Below are 19119 nucleotides of genomic sequence, written 5' to 3'. Positions count from 1 at the left end.
CCTGTGCAGTTTCTTCTTGGTAATTAGCTAAGTCAATACTGCATTTCACAGGCTTTAGCTCAGGAGCAGCATTAAGATTCAAATGAACACCTTTCACTCAGTCTTAACCTGCCAAGGATGCTTCCGCACATGCATGGGATCCAAAATGCCCTCTCCTGTACAATTATGCTGACAAATACAGCATTAAAGCAGTGGAGGAGTGGCCTAGTGGTTACAGCACCGGTCTTGCAATCCAGAGGTGGCCGGTTCAAATCCCACTGCTGCTCCTTGTGATCTTGGGCAAGTCACTTAACCCTCCATTGTCTCAGGTACAAACTTAGATTGTGAGTCCTCCTGGGACAGAGAAATATCCAGTGTACCTGAATGTAACTCACCTTGAGCTACTACTGAAAAAGATGTGAGCAAAATCTAAATAAATATTTGAGATTCTGCATGGAATGTTGGTACTATTTGAGATTCTACATGGAATGTTGCTGTTGCTACTATTGGAGATTCTGGAATGTTGCTACTAGTTTGAGATTCTACATGGAACGAATGTTGCTATTCCACTAGCAACATTCCATGTAGAAGCCTGCCCTTGCAGATCAGCAATGCGGCCACGCAGGCTTCTGTTTCTGTGAGTCTGACGTCCTGCACGTACGTGCAGGACGTCAGACTCACAGAAACAGAAGCCTGTGTGGCCGCATTGCCTCCACATGGAATGTTGCCAGTGGAGGAGTAGCCCAGTGGTTAGAGCACTGGTCTTCCAATCCAGAGGTGGCCGGTTCAAATCCCACTGCTGCTTCTTGTGATCTTGGGCAAGTCACTTAACCCTCCATTGCCTCAGGTACAAACTTAGATTGTGAGCCCTCCTGGGACAGAGAAATATCCAGTGTACCTGAATGTAACTCACCTTGAGCTACTACTGAAAAAGGTGTGAGCAAAATCTAAATAAATAAATAAATTACTTATCGTGCAAGTAAAACTAAATAGACAAGAGATAATTTCAGAACATGTAAAGTTACAAATCCTGAAGGGTAAAAAGTAGCAATCAATGCCACTTACAGGAACGAGGGTAATTCTACAACTGGGTACCCTCCTGTATGCACCACTTATAGTCTAATGAATAGAGCTGCACACTGAGAACCTGGGAAGCCTGGCTCAATTCCCACTGTCCCAAGAGGAAGTCATTTATCCCTCCATTGCCCCAGGTACAAACTTAAGGATCCTTTTACTAAGCTGCAATATGCACTAGCACGCACTTACCACAGCTTAAAAGGGCTTACCGCAGGATGCATTCAGGTATCCTGCAGTAATTCCCAAATATGCACGTGCTATCCAAGCACTAAAATGGGATGTGCCTGGGGGTGGGGGTGGGGAAGAGAGTGGACATTTCTTCACTAATCAGCACACCTATTAATATGCACTGTCTCATTAGCACAGGATTACCGCATGAGCCACTACCACCTACAAAATGGGTGGAGGTAAGTACTCACATGGCAATCGACATTAGCACATGGCCATGAATACAAAAAATAGAAAATCGGCCATTTTACTGCTGCAGTAAAAACGGCTTTAACATGCAGGAAAGACTCAGGTATGGGCACGCTAAGGTCACCTTTTACCACAGCTTAGCAAATGGACCCTCCAGGGATAGGGAAGCACCTATTATTATTTTGGATTTAGTCCACCCCTTTTTTCTCGTAGCTCAAGGTGAGTTACATTCAGGTATACTAGGTATTTCCCTGTCCTTTGAGGGCTCGTAATCTAATTTTGTACCTGAGGCAATGGAGGGTTAAGTGACTTGCCCAAGATCACAAGGAGCAGCAGCGGGATTTGAACCTGACCTTGTTGGTTGCTCTACCATTCCCTAGAGTGGCAGAACGAAGTGACCTTGAACTACTAAAGAAAAAGCATGAGCTAAATCCAAATAAATAGAAACATCACTGCTGAATTATATTCACTGCCCATCTCATGTATTTATTGGAGACAATTGCTTTATTGCCCTTCTAACTACAATGGGCAGTTTACAATAAATATAAAAATGAAAACAAGAAAGAAAATAGACAGGAAAGGGACAGAAATAGGGGGAAATGAGTAGCTCAGAAGGAGGGAAGAGAGGGAGGTAACCGTGCGAGAGCAAAAAGCAGCAGATATCATCTTCCACCTTACTGCTGTTCTTTCCCAGTAACTAGCCCCTGCATTCTATATTTGGCGTTCAACATTGCAGTTGGAAATTTGGGCAACCACCCAATTTGCATGTGCAATTTTCCTGAGTAACGAGCCTATTACTGCCAATAACTGGGCACTAACAATTATCGGTGATAATTGGCAACAATTTGGATTTATCACATTTATACCCCACATTTTCCTACATGTTTGCAGGCTCAATGTGGCTTACAATAAACTGAAAAGGCTATCACCAGTCCAGTAGTTATACAATTACAATATATTGTGGAAATCAAAGAGAATAGATAGAACAAGGTAAAAAGGGGAGATGGGGAAAGGTAAGAGAGTTCAAAATGGTCCGTTTATATTCTGTTTTGAAGGACTTTAGGATTTATGTTGGATCCTGGTGGAATAGGCTGGTCTATAAAGATGCACGTGTAAATCTCTTGACGTGCAAATGAACAGGGGGCTCGGCTATGGAGAGAGAATGGGTGGGTTGGGGCATTCACTAAAGATACATTTAGTATCATAGAATTCAGGAGGATCTGCAGTTAATTTCAGCTGGTGTAAATTCTCACACTTAAAAGTTGGCTGCGGATTTTGGCGCAATGCCCGACTGTATAAAAACAGCAGCCAACTCAAAGCATCGCTTATAGTGCTAATGTTTTTGGCACCAATTTTTTAGTGCCATATATAGAATTTAGTGCTAATTGATTTGGTTACTATCTTTTCCTGACTTGGAAATTGTAAATGGTTACTACTAAATCCATAAATGGATTTTGCTATGGAGACAAAACTGATTTCCTAAAGGTCGAATTTAAATTTTGGGTACTATTTTTAAAGTGTTTCCATTATCCAGTTGATTCAATTTGCTACATCTTATGCAATGGAAATCCATAGGGGAAAAAATCTGTGCAGTAACATTTTTGTCAAAAAAGGACTTTAAGACTTTTGTCCAAAAGTGCTAAATTTAAAAATCCAGTAATTTCAAAGTGCTTTGTGCGTACACTTTGGTTTGCCTAATTTTCCTTTGTGGAGCATATTTTCTCACAGAAATTACAGGAAATTTAATTCTTGGCCAAATAGGGCTGATTTCACAGTTGTGCAAGGAAAATGACTTCTTGGTTCTCTTTTGGCAGCGATGATAAATCTGGCCTTGTAAGTTAATGCAAGCACACAGATATCTTTGGCTGATTCGAATATTTAAGCGACATATCAGACAGCCTGAACAACTTACATAGCCTGTGGACCCTTGCTTGTCTGACATTGCTATCTGGATGTCTCAACGCCACCTGAAATTAAACATGACCAAAACCGAACTTCTCATTTTTCCCCCTAAACCCACCTCCCCACTCCCCCCGTTTTCTATTTCTGTTGATGGCTCTCTCATTCTCCCTGTCTCCTCGGCTCGAAACCTTGGGGTCATCTTTGACTCTTCTCTCTCCTTCTCTGCTCACATCCAGCAGACCGCCAAGACCTGTCGTTTCTTTCTTTACAACATCCGTAAAATCCGCCCCTTTCTTTCCGAGCACTCTACCAAAACCCTCATCCACACCCTTGTCACCTCTCGTTTAGACTACTGCAATCTGCTTCTTGCTGGCCTCCCACTTAGTCACCTCTCCCCTCTCCAATCGGTTCAAAACTCTGCTGCCCGTCTTGTCTTCCGCCAGGGTCGCTTTACTCATACTACCCCTCTCCTCAAGTCGCTTCACTGGCTCCCTATCCGTTTTCACATCCTGTTCAAACTTCTTCTACTAACCTATAAATGTACTCACTCTGCTGCTCCCCAGTATATCTCCACACTCGTCCTTCCCTACACCCCTTCCCGTGCACTCTGCTCCATGGATAAATCCTTCTTATCTGTTCCCTTCTCCACTACTGCCAACTCCAGACTTCGCGCCTTCTGTCTCGCTGCACCCTACGCCTGGAATAAACTTCCTGAGCCCCTACGTCTTGCCCCTTCCTTGGCCACCTTTAAATCTAGACTGAAAGCCCACCTCTTTAACATTGCTTTTGACTCGTAACCACTTGTAACCACTCGCCTCCACCTACCCTCCTCTCTTCCTTCCCGTTCACATTAATTGATTTGATTTGCTTACATTTATTTTTTGTCTATTAGATTGTAAGCTCTTTGAGCAGGGACTGTCTTTCTTCTATGTTTGTGCAGCGCTGCGTAAGCCTTGTAGCGCTATAGAAATGCTAAATAGTAGTAGTAGTAGTAGTAACATGTTCCTGAATGAAAAATGATTGATTGGCTTCATGCTAACAGAGAGGATGACAGAATGTAAAAAGCAATCAGCAGCAGAGGGCAGGACACTGTGGAGCAACAAGAGATCATTCAGGTGATGACAATTCAGCTGATAACTTAATTGCCACAGAAAATAAGAATAAGCTAGATTTTAACTTTGGAAAATAAAGGAGAATTCTAAGGACAAATATAACCTAGAAATTAGTTTACAAGTAAAAGAGAAAAGCATGTACAGGACAAATCTCTAACAGGGCACCTGGTAGGTGCCTGTGTTTCTTTATAGAATACTAGAGTATAAATGCCTTGAGTATTGTGTTCAATTCTGGTTGCCACACCTCAAGAAAGATATAGTAGAATTGGAAAAGGTGCAGCGAAGGGTGACTAAAATGATAGCGGGGATGGGACGACTTCCCTATGAAGAAAGACTAAGGAGGCTAGGGCTTTTCAGCTTGGAGAAGAGACGGCTGAGGGGAGACATGATAGACGTGTATAAAATATTGAGTGGAGTGGAACAGGTGGATGTGAAGCGTCTGTTCACGCTTTCCAAAAATAGTAGGACTAGGGGGCATGCATTGAAACTACAGTGTAGTACATTTAAAACAAATCGGAGAAAATCTTTCTTCACCCAACGCATAATTAAACTCTAGAATTCGTTGCCAGAGAACATGGTGAAGACGGTTTGCTTAGCAGAGTTTAAAAAGGGGTTAGACGGTTTCCTAAAGAACAAGTCCATAAACCAGTACTAAATGGACTTGGGAAAAATCCACAATTTGAGGAATAACATGTCTAGAATGTTTGTACGTTTGGGAAGCTTGCCAGGTGCCCTTGGCCTGGATTGGCCGCTGTCGTGGACAGGATGCTGGGCTCGATGGACCCTTGGTCTTTTCCCAGTGTGGCATTACTTATGTACTTATATAAAAGTTAGGTACCTGCAAGGGTGGACTGATCATTTGGGCAACCAGGCAATGCCCGAGGGCCCAGAGACTCTAGGGGGCCCAGAGGTTCTGCCTGGTTGCCCTCTGCCGCTGGTCCTACCTTGAAGGGCCCTGGTGGTCCAGTGGCATCTTCGGGGGTAGCCAAGCAGGAAATAATCCCAATCTTTCCTGCTCGCTGCCGCTAGTGCACCCAGGGCCGGCAAGTTTTCAAAATGGCTGCTGTGACTTCCTCCGGCAGTCTTGCAAGACTGTCGAGACCCTCAAGATTGCCGCAAGAAGTCTCGGCAGCCAATCTGCAAACATGACGGCGCTGGCCCCAGGCATACTAGCAACAGTGGGCAGGAAACAGTGGGATTTTTTCCTGCCCGGCTGCCCCTGAAGAAGCCATTAGACCAGCAGGGACCTTCAAGGTAGGATCCAGTTGCAGGGGCCTGTAGTGTGTGGGAGGCACCAGCAACTGTGGCAGTGAGGGGACAGTGATGTGTGTGAGGAGGGCAGCGGTGCAGCAGTGTGGCAGCAGGCAGTGGTTGGTGGAGCCACGATGACCCTTACTGCCCGGGGGCTCCGACCACTGTCACAGTCCGCCCTTGGGTGCTTGTACTTATGCCAGCCACAGAGCTGATATAAGCTCATGCCTAAATGTCATTGATATGTGCATAACTTAACAGTTTTCTGTAAGTTAGATGCATAAATTTCAGCCCTAAGCTGTGCCCATGTCTTCCCCCTCCTTCTTAGCATGCTATGTAAGTTAAACAGGCATTTGCAGAATAGTGCTTAGGTGGAGTTTCGGCATTTACACACATATCAGCGCACATATGCGAAGAATGTGTATGTATGTATGTAAATGTTAATGCCTATGTTTTCAAATTGCTACCTTACAGCCTTAGAAAGGACCAATTGATTGGTTATAAATCTGCAGAGAAAACAAAGCTGAGAGCACTGAAGGCTGGAAAAAAAGAAATATCAGAGGCGTAGCTATGTGGGGTAACGGGGGGGCCTGGGCCCCCCAGATTTGGCCCTGGCCCCCGCCGACCCGACCCCCCATTTCCTGCAGCCGCTAACCCTCCCCCGCTGCCGCCATTGGGTACCTGTGCTGGCGGGACGTCAGGATGACTCACACAGAAGAAACAGAATCCTAGACTTCCACATCAGTTGCAGCAATGCGCCGGCACTGGAGACCGGCTGAGGAGGACTTCGGCTGGCGGGGGTTGGGGACCCCCACCAGCACAGGTACCTGATGGCGGCAGGAGACTCGGGGGAGGGTTGGAGGCGGCAGAAAGGGGAGGGGTGCCAGGGAGGAATTAAAGGTGGCATGGGGGTTTGCGGCGCCGAAGTCCCCCCCTCCTGCCGAAGTCTGGCTACACCCCTGATTATAGATATGGGTCAATTTACAAATTCTTTTCTCTCATTATTCCCCTGATTCTATAAAAGTTGCCAAAATTGTGCACACAATTTAATAGAATAACGAGCCAATTAGTACCTATAATTGGCTTTTTAACAAGCAATTATTGGCGCTGAGATTTAATTGGGGCTTACGTGACGCTCGAAAAAGGGAGTGTGGAAATGGGAGGGTCTTGGTTATTTTGGGGTGGATTGGGGGCATGGTTTTGAGTTACACATATAATTATAGAATAACAGTGCTCTGTGTGTACATTTAGGCTTTGGGAATTTTACACCACATTTTCGTTGCTGCAAATGGTGGTGCTGCCAAAATTATGCGCAATCTCTCTGCTTAAGCATTATTCTATAAGCCGCGCCAAAGCTTATAGAATACGACTGAAGCGGGGTTTTTTTGTTGCCGATTTTAAGGCCCAATATATAGAAAATATCCCTCGAAAAGATAAAAATATTTCCTGATTTAAATAAAGACACAGAAATGAAGATGAGAATTCATGGCGTTAAAACCTAGAATTCTCGCACTAGGTGGTACTTACATTTTAAAATTTCCTTGTAGGTGTCTTGTATCTATTAATAATGTAAACTATCTTTTCCTTGACCCAAAGAAAATGTCAGAATATATAGCATCTAAGGAAAAGGATGTTGTTTCAACCTGAATTCTTACACAGATATATGCTGTTAATACTGCCAGCAAGCAGATTCTTGTTCTCCCCTCTGATTTGATTATTGTTTTTCCTTTATTGTATAATTTCCTAAATCTTGTCTCCAAAAATTGTGGTCAAATGATTTGAGTTTAAATACCTTAACCGTAATTGGGAATTAGCTTTCGTCTTGCTGTTGATTTTCTAATGCTTTGCATTTGTATAATATAAATGTAATATTGAAAATGTGCAAATAAAAATAAAAAAAGAAACTATCCCTATGTGTTTATGTGGGGACTAGGGGGGGGGGAGGGCAAAGCTTAGTAAATCAGTTCCTAAAACAGAAAGAAATTAAATGTTAAACCTATAAATCTACGATGAGTTACATGAGGTGATAAAAAGATGCATAGGTTTACGCGACCTACATGTTCAGGGTTATAGTTTGGGCTGATAGCAGGCAGTCACAAAATACACACATGGGTTAAACATACACACTTCAGCCACATCCATTTGCACCAGCTCCCCAGCTGATAGAAATAGACAGGACTGTTTTTTTAGTCACAATGTTAACAGGTTGTATGAGGCTACCTATGTGTCTTTTTAAATGTGTCTGAGAATACACGCCTACTTGTTTCCCAACCTATAGGAGTCTTTTCTTAAGCCGTGGTAGAAATCAGCTGGCAGTAAACGCCGAGACACCCACAGGAATATAATGGGCATCTCAGCGTTTACCGCCAGCCGATATCTACCATGAGCTAAAAACGCTACTGCGGCTTAGTAAAAGACCCCCTCTGTGACCTGTTTAAAATAACCCTCAATAGGCAAAAATGCTCCTTAGTGAATCTGGTTCTTAATTTCTCTTTCAAATAATTACTTTTTGATTTTGGACCATCAAATGTTTTGACTTTTCCCCCATAGGGTAAAATGACATAATATGTAAAATCTATTCAGTTAAGAGTGCATTTTTTTTCTAACTTTTGTAGAATTTGCAATCCAAATTTCACCAAGTTTACAAAAAAAATGGCTAGCTTCCATGGAATTAATATTTTTGTTTGTTTGTTTTCTAAAGATACACCAGTCAAATGGAGAGCTCAACCCAATCTTGCTGCACCAAAGTTAGTTTCTCCCTCTCTCTAATACAGCGTTTTTCCAATCGCGGAATACATAATTTGCTATATAAAACGGCAAGTAGAAACGAAGCAGTGGCCATGCCTTTTTGTTATGAAAATCTAATTCAGGTTAAAATCCCCTTCCCTTCTGCAGGAACGACTGGCTGTTCTCACATGCCTGAAGCTGTTGCTCACCTGCACATTTTTCTAATTTCTGCACGAAACTGAGTAACACACACACACACCACTAAAAACATACAAATCCAGTTTTCACATGAGCTACTACCAGCAGACACTGTGACAAACATAACTAATGAAATGCACAATCTACCCCAACCCCCAGGGCACAATGAGGCACACAAAGTAATAATGTTTTAGTGAAAAAAATAAAGACACTTTTACCTCAAACAGCCTCAAGTACATCACTGAACTTATATCATCCATCCCTTTCTACAGATGCAAAAGGAAAACAACAGTCATGGCATGGACAAGCAATTATCATTCAAGTCAGCATTGATCTTTTGACCAAAATGACAGCGCAGTTGGTCTCGTTGCACAGAAATAGTTACCAGTTAGTGTCACGGTGGGTTAAAGAACAACTGAGCAATTAATGCAATTGAAGTAAACTGTGATTAGGGGGGTTTTCAGGTTTTGCTGGCCCAGAGCATAGCCCAGCATTTGGGACGCTAAGTACAGTACGTCCAGACTACTGTTTCCTATGAGTTTAGGGAACTGATGAGAGAATTCCTCAAAGGACAAGAAATGATTAGGCAGAACAGGAATCTCTCCTTTCCCCCTCTGATATTTCGGTGACATCCATAATGTCCCTGTCTTTCAAAACCCACATAATATCTGCATAGGGAGTATGAATAATACAAACAATATGGAACAGCTTTCAGGAAACTCAAAATGTGCAACTTAGAATTAATTGGCAAATACAAACACAGAAATGATTCTAAAAAGGATGTGATGGGGGGGGGGGGGGGGGGGACGGCATCTGTGCAAATTTAGCTTCTGCTTTCATAGAACTTACCTGTTATCCTAACTTTGGTTGCATTTAGTTAATTAATACATACTGGACCATAACGATAATGAAAGCATACAGGATCATAAGGCATAAAAGTGAGTAAATTATTAGTTGCTATTATAAGCTATCTATATCCACCTGTTTTACATACTTTTTTAAAAGAAATAATTTCATATTCATGAAGATAATTTAATTCCCTTTGTTATTGGTCTCGTCTATAACAGAAAATAAGAAAACCTCTTTAGCACATCAGGCCTTTAATGAGTCTTTTGTCAGCTAGAAGTGGACAGCAGGAGGAGGAAGAATGGTTATGATGAAGCATTTCTTCAGATATCTACACAGTAATTGGATTTGAATTATATTTAAATGTACAGATTTCCTCTAAAGCAAAACTCCTAGCTACTTGGAGCCAAGTCAGGATTCATGATTGCATTAACAGCTAACTTTTTTTATTTATCCAGTATGGATCAGGAAGTACTGCATGAATTTTATTTAGCCATCTGCTTACATGTGCTTTTTGATGCTGCTGGTAGTTTTTGGTGGTGTTTTGGCAGATCTAATTAGGACTTCCCCGCCTAACGTTTAGTTGTACAGTAGCACATTTTTGGAAACATCAGTACAGATACAATTTTTCCAGCAAAGGTTAAAAATAGTGCTATTAAAATTGTTTTATGATATTGGTGGAAAGGTGGGTTAAGCAATTATACATAATAATGAACTGCTGTAATAGATGCCTACGGTGTGTAAAACAGGCAGCAGTATCAGCTTTCCCCATCCTCCACATAAATATTTATTTCCTCCAAAAGATATTTTTTTCGGGCTGAAGGCCTACCTGTTTGATGCTGCTTTTAATTCCTAACTTGTCACCTGCTCATAACCTTATCTTGTCTTCCTCTCTTCAATAGTCCCTTTTCCCCATGTGTCCTATCTGTCTGTCCTACCCTTATCCCTTATTTGTCCTGTCTGTCTGTCCTGATTTAGATTGTAAGCTCTTTTGAGCAGGGACTGTCTTTTCTTCAATTGTGAAGCGCTGCGTACGACTGGTAGCGCTATATAAATGATTTGTAGTAGTTTTTCCTGGCCAAGTTAAGTCTATTTGCATTTAAAGTGGGAATACATTTTTAATACTTTTTTCTACGTTCTGAATTGGTCAGCAATTCTTTTTGCTGAGATTGCCTTACTTTTTCACCAGAAGGAACATTACAGGAACCCAAAAATTTCACTGGAGGACTCAATGAAATGCGGTTGGATAAAGCTACTGTGCTTTTGCCATTTATGTAATTATCTGGCATTGCGTTACAGCAACACTGCTTACAAGCATGTACGGAGGAACCAGTCGAGTTCTAACAAAATCACACTATCCATATCTCTTTTCTCATTGAGTCCTTGAACTTTCAAACAAAATTACTGGATTTGACCCAGTAACTAATAATAAACCTCTAACAAATCTCTGACACTAAGTTCACAAGTCTTTTGTTACTGTGATGCCCACAGAAATAAATATGTAATCTCTAGTCTCAGAGGGTCATTTTTGAAACCAATTGATTGACTGGGCCTTGAAGTGGATAACATATGCTAATGACATTACTCATTAAATGACCCCCTAAACGCTCATGTTATTCTTTTGAAACTGGAGATTTCCAGTCTTATTTTCTATTCATGTACTAAAAAACACTAATTCACAGTGGCATTTCTCCCAATGTGTCCACCGGAAAGAATTTAATGATCATTACTTTTACATAGTAGATGACGGCAGAAAAAGACCTGCACGGTCCATCCAGTCTGCCCAAGAAGATAAATTCATATGTGCTACTTTTTTATTTGTACTGTCCTCTTCAGGGCACAGACCGTATAAGTCTGCCCAGCACTATCCCCGCCTCCCAACTACCAGTCCCGCCTCCCACCACCAGCTCTGGCACAGACCGTATAAGTCTGCCCAGCACTATCACTGCCGCCCAACCACCAGCCCCGGCACAGACCGTATAAGTCTGCCCAGCACTAGCCCCGCCTGCCCGGTTTGATCATTACTTTTGGAATTATTGTTGCATTTTGTGTATGTTGCTTTGTTACCCACCTTGGATAAAGGCGGGATACAAATAATAAAACAAACATTATTTCAAAGAGGAATACTGAGGGAAAACATTTTTAATAATTAGGCATGAGCCAGAAAGACATCTGGCTTCCTATTAAAGCACTAACTTATTAATGTACTCATGGTTGCCTAGCATGAAATGTCAAAAAGTTGCTTTAGAGCAGGGGTTCTTAACCCAGCCAATCAGATTTTCAGGATACCCAAAAAGAATATGCATGAGATAAATCTGAATGTGCAACCTCAATCGTAAACAAATGTATCCCAGGCATATTCCCCATTGATTCTATATAGTGTGCTTAGATTTAGGCACCGAAATCGGCTTGGATTCTATAATACCACGCGAAACTTAATTGGCTTAACAAGCTAATGAGCGCTGATAACAGCACTTAACAAGCAAGAATGAGCACTAATTGGCACTCAGTGGCTTAGCAAGGGCGGGGCATGGGGATGCAGACAGCAGCCGCGCACCTGTCGGCTCCGCTGGCTCCCTCTGCCCCGGAACAGGTTACTTCCTGTTCCGGGGCAGAGGGAGCCAGCGGAGCAGACAGCCACGCGGGCTGCTCCCTGCAGCTAGGAATGCACCTGGGGGGGTGGAGTGTTGATGCGCCGGGGGTGTCATTGTGTCGGGGGGGGGGGGGTGTCATGCTGCACCCTGGGGGGACGGATGCCGCTGCACCCGGAGGGGGGGGGGTGCGCAGCGGCGATCCACCCCAGGTGGCAGACCTAGGAACGCCACTGTTGGCACTGATTATAATTTAGGTGCACAACTTGCTAAGTGTATTCTGTAGTGATGTGCACCAAACTTCTAACACATGCAGGCAAAAGGGGCGTGATTTTGGGTGGGTAAATGAGCGTTCAGAAATTTAGGCACCTAGCTATACAGTATGGCCCGGTGCGCCTAAATCTACACGCTGAGATTTACGCCGAGATTTAATCGGCGTTGGAATATCAACTAAGCATATTCTATAATCGGAGCCTAAATCTAGGTCCTGATTATAGAATACGTTAGTCGGTGCTGATTTTGTAGGCACCATATATAGAATCTCCTCTATTAGGTGTATCCTGTAAAGCTAACTTGTTGGATGTGTCTTGAGGACAGGGATGAAAACATCTGCATTAAAGAAAGCTGTTACTTTGGGGCTCAGGTTGAACACTGAGAAACATCAGGAGAACAAGGAAGTTAGACATAATTCCATTTTTGGTATAAATTGAATGTCATTCCTCCTCCTGCAGCTCCCTATTCACTGCTAAAACTCCCCAGATCTTAATGGGGAAGCAGCAATCCCCAATCAAGACTGCCTGCTAATGCCATGATCCTGAATTTGTACGGGATGACCACAGGTATTCCTCTTACCTAATGGTTAGAGGTACAGCCTGACAACCAAGAAAGCCAGGCTTGAAATCCCACTGCTGCTCCTTGTGATCTAGGCAGATCACTTAATCCTCCATTGCCTCAGGTACACATTTAGATTTTAAGTACTCCCAGGACAGGAAACTGCTTACTGTATCTGAATATAACTAGTTTTCAGCTAAAAAAGGTGTGAGCTCATTCAAAATATGTTTTTTTTAAAATATTAAGTACTTGTGATTTTTCAGTATTATGTATTGACTGATGTTGCATCTGTTCTCTGTATACTGTAAGCGGCACAAAGAAGAGTCCAAAATCTTTTTATTTCTTATAATTTCATCCGGCCAAATTTTAATTTCATAACACAATTTTATGATATATATTCTCTTTTCAATTTATTATTTTCCCTATTTAGTTAAATTTTTATTTAACTCAAAATCATTTAGGTCTGGTCTATAGTGAAACATTGGGCAAACCACTTCAGGCATGACCCTTCTACTAATCTATCATAACCATTCATAATTGCTTTTCATTTAAAATTATTTGTTGAACGTTCTTCATTTCATTGTTTTAGACAGTTTCTACTTGTAATCTTACTTAAACTTTGCTGATTCAAATGCTACTATAAAATTTATAATTTTCTACAATATCAGTATAGGTATATGCAAACAGATAGGACGGATGATCGGTTAACTCTAATCATCATAAGGAACTTTTACTTTGGTTTTCTGTTCAGGTATATACCTGCACATTTTTATTTTTTATTTTTATTTTTATCTTTTTATTGTTTGAGTTTCTTTACCATATCCATAGACTTGCTCAACTCTATTAGACTGTTCTAATTAAATAATCAGTCATAATTTCGGCAAAACTAATATATAGACATTCTAAGACATTGAATCCCTTAACTACTATTACTCTATATACGTCATTAATTGATTGAGACAGTTTAAAGCGTCACCATATTTTCTTTTAAACTTTGTGTATCTCAGCCATCATAGGCCCTTATGTGCAGCTTACATCACTCGCGACGTCAGCCTATTCATTACAAATAACAGCTGACTTACCATCACTCGCTTTCAACGTCTATATAGACAGTGCCGACGAATTCATTCTGATTGTATTAGTGGTAAGTTCTAAACTTTTTGTCTCATGACAACTCTTTTCTTGCCTATAACAATTGCCATTGCCGACCTTTAATGCATGAGTGAGTCCATGTAGATTAAATTTAAAACCTATATTTCCATTTCTATCACTTCCTATTTTTCTTTATAAGTATCTCTTCAAAAAACGCCGGTTGGAATTTAAGCTTTTGCTATTAACAAGATAAAACCATAGCGTATATTGTTAGAACAACGGAACTTTCTCATTTATGTTCTTACCAATACCAGCATCATCAATGTTCATTGTTACTATACATACCTTAAAATTTATATTAAAAACACCCTGTATACAGTTATAACTATCTCTTGAATTGACTTCATTTATAATGCTTGAATTGACTCCATTTACATTTTTGCTACCATTAAATTCATAACTTTCTACAATATCAGTATAGGTATATGTAAACAGATAGAACGGATGATCGTTTAACTCTAATCATCATAAGCCACTTTAAACACTAGCACTTTTACTTTTGTTTTTCTGCTCATTTTTATTTTTATTTTTTTTATTGTTTGTGTTTTTAAATCCTTAGTTACTTAACCATATCCATAGACTTGCTCAATTCTATTAGACTGTCCTAATTAAACAATTAGTTATAATTTCGGCAATACTAATATATAGACATTCTAAGATATTGAATCCCTTAACTTCTATTACTCTACATACGTTATTAATTGATTGAGACAGTTTAAAGCGTCACCATATTTTCTTTTAAATTTTGTGTATCTTAGCTATTATAGGCTCTCATGTGTAGCTTACATCACTCGCGACGTCAGCCTATTCATTACAAATAACAGCTGACTCACCATCACTCGCTTTTAACGTCTATATAGACAGTGCCGACGAATTCATTCTGATTGTATTAGCGGTAAGTTCTTCTTTTTTAGGGAATTTTTTGTCTCTAGGTAACTCTTTTCCTGTCTATAACATTTGCCATTACCGACCCTCAATGCATGAGTGAGTCTATGTAGATTAAATTTAAAATTTAAAATCCATATCCCTATTTCAATCACCTCCTATTCTCCCTTATAAGTATCTCTTCAAAAACGCCGGTTGAATCTTAAGCTTTTGCCATTAACTAGCTAAAACCATTGCATATATTGCTAGGACAACGGAACTTTTTCATATACGTCCTTACCAATGTTAGCATCATTCATGTTCATTGCCATTATACATACCTTAAAATTCATATTAAAAACACCCTGTATATAGTTATAATTATCTCTTGAATTGACTTTGTTTATATTGCTTGAATTGACTCCATTTACATTTTTGCCTAGATTATCTCACTATCTCTGTGAGTTCTTTTTCGGATGAATATTAGTATAAGCCAGCTTTGAAGGTATGATATTTACACTTATATCCATATAAATTTACATTCATGCAAAAAATTGGCATGTGTATAGTTTACAATTAACCTTATATACACCTATATCTGTGTCTATACCTTTATATGTATTTGAGTATATTATGTTCAATCATTTTTTCACATTACTTAATGCAGTATTTTCCCTGTATGTATTATGCATATATTTCATATTATGCATATATTCTATATTATGCATATATACACATTTTTGTCTAAATACCATTATATACATTTTGCTTTTAAACTAATCAAATTTTATCCAATCTTACCAAATATAAATCCATTGATAAAACTTTCCTGCGATTAATCACATACATATATATTTGTTTAAAATCAACACCAAATGTTATTTTAAAGTTAATTTTATTATATATAATATACTTTTATCTGTTCTTACTGTATCATTATGTTATTATTATATATGTTGTATTCTTGTTTTAGACCCCTGAGGAAGGCCTTTGGCCGAAACATGGACCGTGTTGGGTCATAATAAATTATATTTTTTGGCTTTTACATTTGCGAACTCAGTCTGGTCTCTCTGGATTGCTCCCGTTCATTTTTGTTTCATCTCTGTATACTGTAACCAGGGCTTTTTTTGAGGGGGTACTTGGGGGTACTGAGTACCGGCGCCTTTTCCACCCTCTGATAAAATTGACCCATGGACCCCAAGTTTTAATGAAAGAGCTCAAGCTCTACACACCAATTCTGCCTTGTCATAGATTCTGTGACTGGTTGCAGGGGGCCTGGCTATTGTGGGATGGGTCCATCAGTGATCACCTCACCCCTGAAGAGTAGCCTAGCATTTGAGTACCGGCACCTTTTTTGCTAGTAAAACCACACTGATTTTAATACACTGAGTACTGGGTCACGGATGGAATGTCATGACTTCCAAACTGAAATTTAATTACTTTACAGAATCCAAACTGAATGATATGTATGTGGCAACTTTCAAACTGTCTAGGTCCAAACTCCATTGGTACCTTGTACTTTATTTTCAAAGGGAAAGTATGTGTACAATTTCCCTTTCAAAACCATGAAGGACTCATGACTTCTGCCCCTCCTTCTTCTGCAGGTACAACTTGTACGCAGATTGTATTCTCCTTAGGTTATTCTCCAATCCAATCCAAAACAAGCCTCCAGTAATGTCTTCCCTTAGTCTGGCTAAAAGCACTCGTGCTATGGCAGCCCAGATTGAAAGAGAGCAATGTTCAGTCAATCCTCCTTTGAAAATTTCCCTTTAGAAGGGCAATTCAGTAATCTAACTGCCTGCATTTACACACACATTACACATGTCAGTGTGTAGAATACTATGGTGCTCATTTTCAAAGCACATAGACTTACAAATTCACATAGTAATCTATGTAACTTTGTAAGTCTGTGTGCTTTGAAAATGAGCCTCTATCTGTGCGCACACTAGACAGTATTCTGCAAATACACGCTTAACTTACATAGCTTATATTTGGAAGGGAGCGCACACAGGGGTGGAGCATGGGCAGGGCACAGGCAGGACCTCCCATTTATGTGCCTAACTTACAGAACATTGGGCTCATTTTATAAAGCCGCGGTAGTGATACCTGCATGGCAAATGTGATGAAACCCATAGGAATTGAATGGGCTTCGTCGCATTTGCCGCACCAGGAATCACTACTGTGGCTTTGTAAAAGGAGCCCATTGTAAGTACCATGGGTCCTTGCCATATGTAGGTTGCCACATTTATGCCAGCTCTATGGCTGGTATAAGTTCAAGTCCTAAATGTTAGGCATGCTGATACCAGGTTATGCTTGTATTTTATAATGGAACCTAGGCCTCTAGATTCGGTTAGAGAACAGATTCCTACAACGTGGCCTCCAAGTGCCCAGGTACAGAACTGCCCCTTATGGGACAGAGATAACACATTTATCACAGCAGCACTAGATCTGTTGAGAAATAAACAGTTTTCTTAAGATCTGCATGCTTTTAAGCTGGTGCAAAATATTTGCTACTTGTAATGTTTTATTTTCCTTGCAAATTTTATTAAATGCACTGAATAGTTTATTTTTGTAAAATAATTGTCACAGGTTAATGGATCTTTTCTTGACAAGTGCTTTTTAGTTTATGACCCCATCCTTGTGGAATAATTTGCCTATTTATATTAGAATGAAACAATCTTTTATAAGAAATTTACGAATATTTTAAATACTTATCTAGTGCATACTCTTAATTTATGAAAGGTGCCTTGAAGGCAGGTTATTACCTTGCAGTCAGATGTGCTGTAGTATAATGAGTGTGTTCTTGATATGAGTGGGATCTTTCCTGTCAGATACTGCGGTTCTTTCCTTAATGACTATCCCCCTGTTTATTAAGCTACCGCACAGCAATGCCGACATAGCCCATTCAAAGTGAACGGACTGTGTTGGCATTAGCGCACTGGCAGCTGCTAGAGTGGCTTAGTAAAAGGGGGAGGGTACGTATTTTTACTGTACACCTCTTTGACTTACATGTTAAAAAAAGTGATTCAAAATAATTTTAAATAAATGTAAACATTGTAAATTTGATAAGCTTCTCAGTTTCTGCATTGCTGGATCCTTTCATATATATGTTTTGCCATAGGCACACAATGGAAGAAAGAGCACCTCTCATCTGTATTTGTAAAACAGGTCAGAAAAGTCAATGAAAGTCCAATATCTACCATGCAAAGAATTAGCCCATAGAAGGCGTTAGGCTTTTATTTTCCTGTGGAAATCTCTGATCTGTGACTGCTATCAGAGTAATAAAAATAATAATAAAAAAATTAACAGGTAATTAATCGTCCTGCTTCAGACATGGTATTATAGTTTTTGTATCAACAAGGTGAGAAAGACAACTGTGGCCCTAACACATCAAATCTGCATAAATAATTGAAGAGTCCTGAATCTTCTTATATCTTATTCCTTTATTTACTTTTTTATACCTTAGCTAAGTGCTCAACATTTTTAAATTATGTATGTAAAAAATAAATTAAATAAAGGTATAATTAAAATTTTTTTTCCCCAAAAAATCCTTTCAAGGAAGGGAGACCAATGATGATTACACACTACCCTAAGTTAAACACATGAAAAATAACATTAGCGTCCAGGTGTATTGAGGTCTCCACCCTGTTGATAAACAAGATTAGCAGTATATATATATATATATATATTACTGTAACACTGGACTATTCAATTACTTATGCAGATTTTAATTTTTCTGCCCCTTGTGAGATCCTATGGCTGGGAAACTCAAATCAAAAGTCAAGAAGAGTCTTTCCTGAGCAGATAGGTCAGGTCTTACAATTCATCTCTGCCCAAAAGAGGCCAAGAAGTGATTAGATCAGAACTGTTTCCAGAATAAATACGATGGAAAGTAACGCAGTAAAGGCACGCAGGCTTTCTATGTTACCCTCCAGTCCGTGTATTTCTACAGAAATGCTACATGATGCAATTATATCCTTACATTCAGGGCAGGTACATTTAAAAAAACAAGATGTGCAAATCTCAACGCTGCCATTTTTTTTTGTTTGTTTTAAATCTCTCATCTACTTGAAAGAGAAAAATCATTTAGGAAAAAAACCTGCATGGTATAAAGATAAGATCCACATGCATGCATCATTAATTGATCACCCAATGACCGAACTTTTAAACAG

General features: G+C 40.0%; 1 protein-coding gene across 5 annotated transcripts in view; it reads right to left on the bottom strand.

The window, feature by feature from the left end:
- CADPS2 (calcium dependent secretion activator 2) overlaps nucleotides 1-19119 on the bottom strand; it is a 596794-nt gene that overhangs the window by 25660 nt on the left and 552015 nt on the right. For 2 of the 5 annotated variants that reach the window (XM_030215887.1, XM_030215889.1), the window contains one exon: nucleotides 8882-8929. The exons of the other annotated variants lie outside the window; for them this stretch is intronic. In XM_030215887.1, coding sequence (XP_030071747.1) covers nucleotides 8882-8929 — 48 coding nt within the window. The remainder of the gene's footprint in view (nucleotides 1-8881; nucleotides 8930-19119) is intronic. 5 annotated transcript variants of the gene reach the window in all.

This window comes from Microcaecilia unicolor, chromosome 10 (genome assembly GCF_901765095.1).
Source record: "Microcaecilia unicolor chromosome 10, aMicUni1.1, whole genome shotgun sequence".
Classification (NCBI taxonomy): Eukaryota; Metazoa; Chordata; class Amphibia; order Gymnophiona; family Siphonopidae; genus Microcaecilia; species Microcaecilia unicolor.
This window is presented reverse-complemented; position numbering and strand designations above follow the sequence as displayed.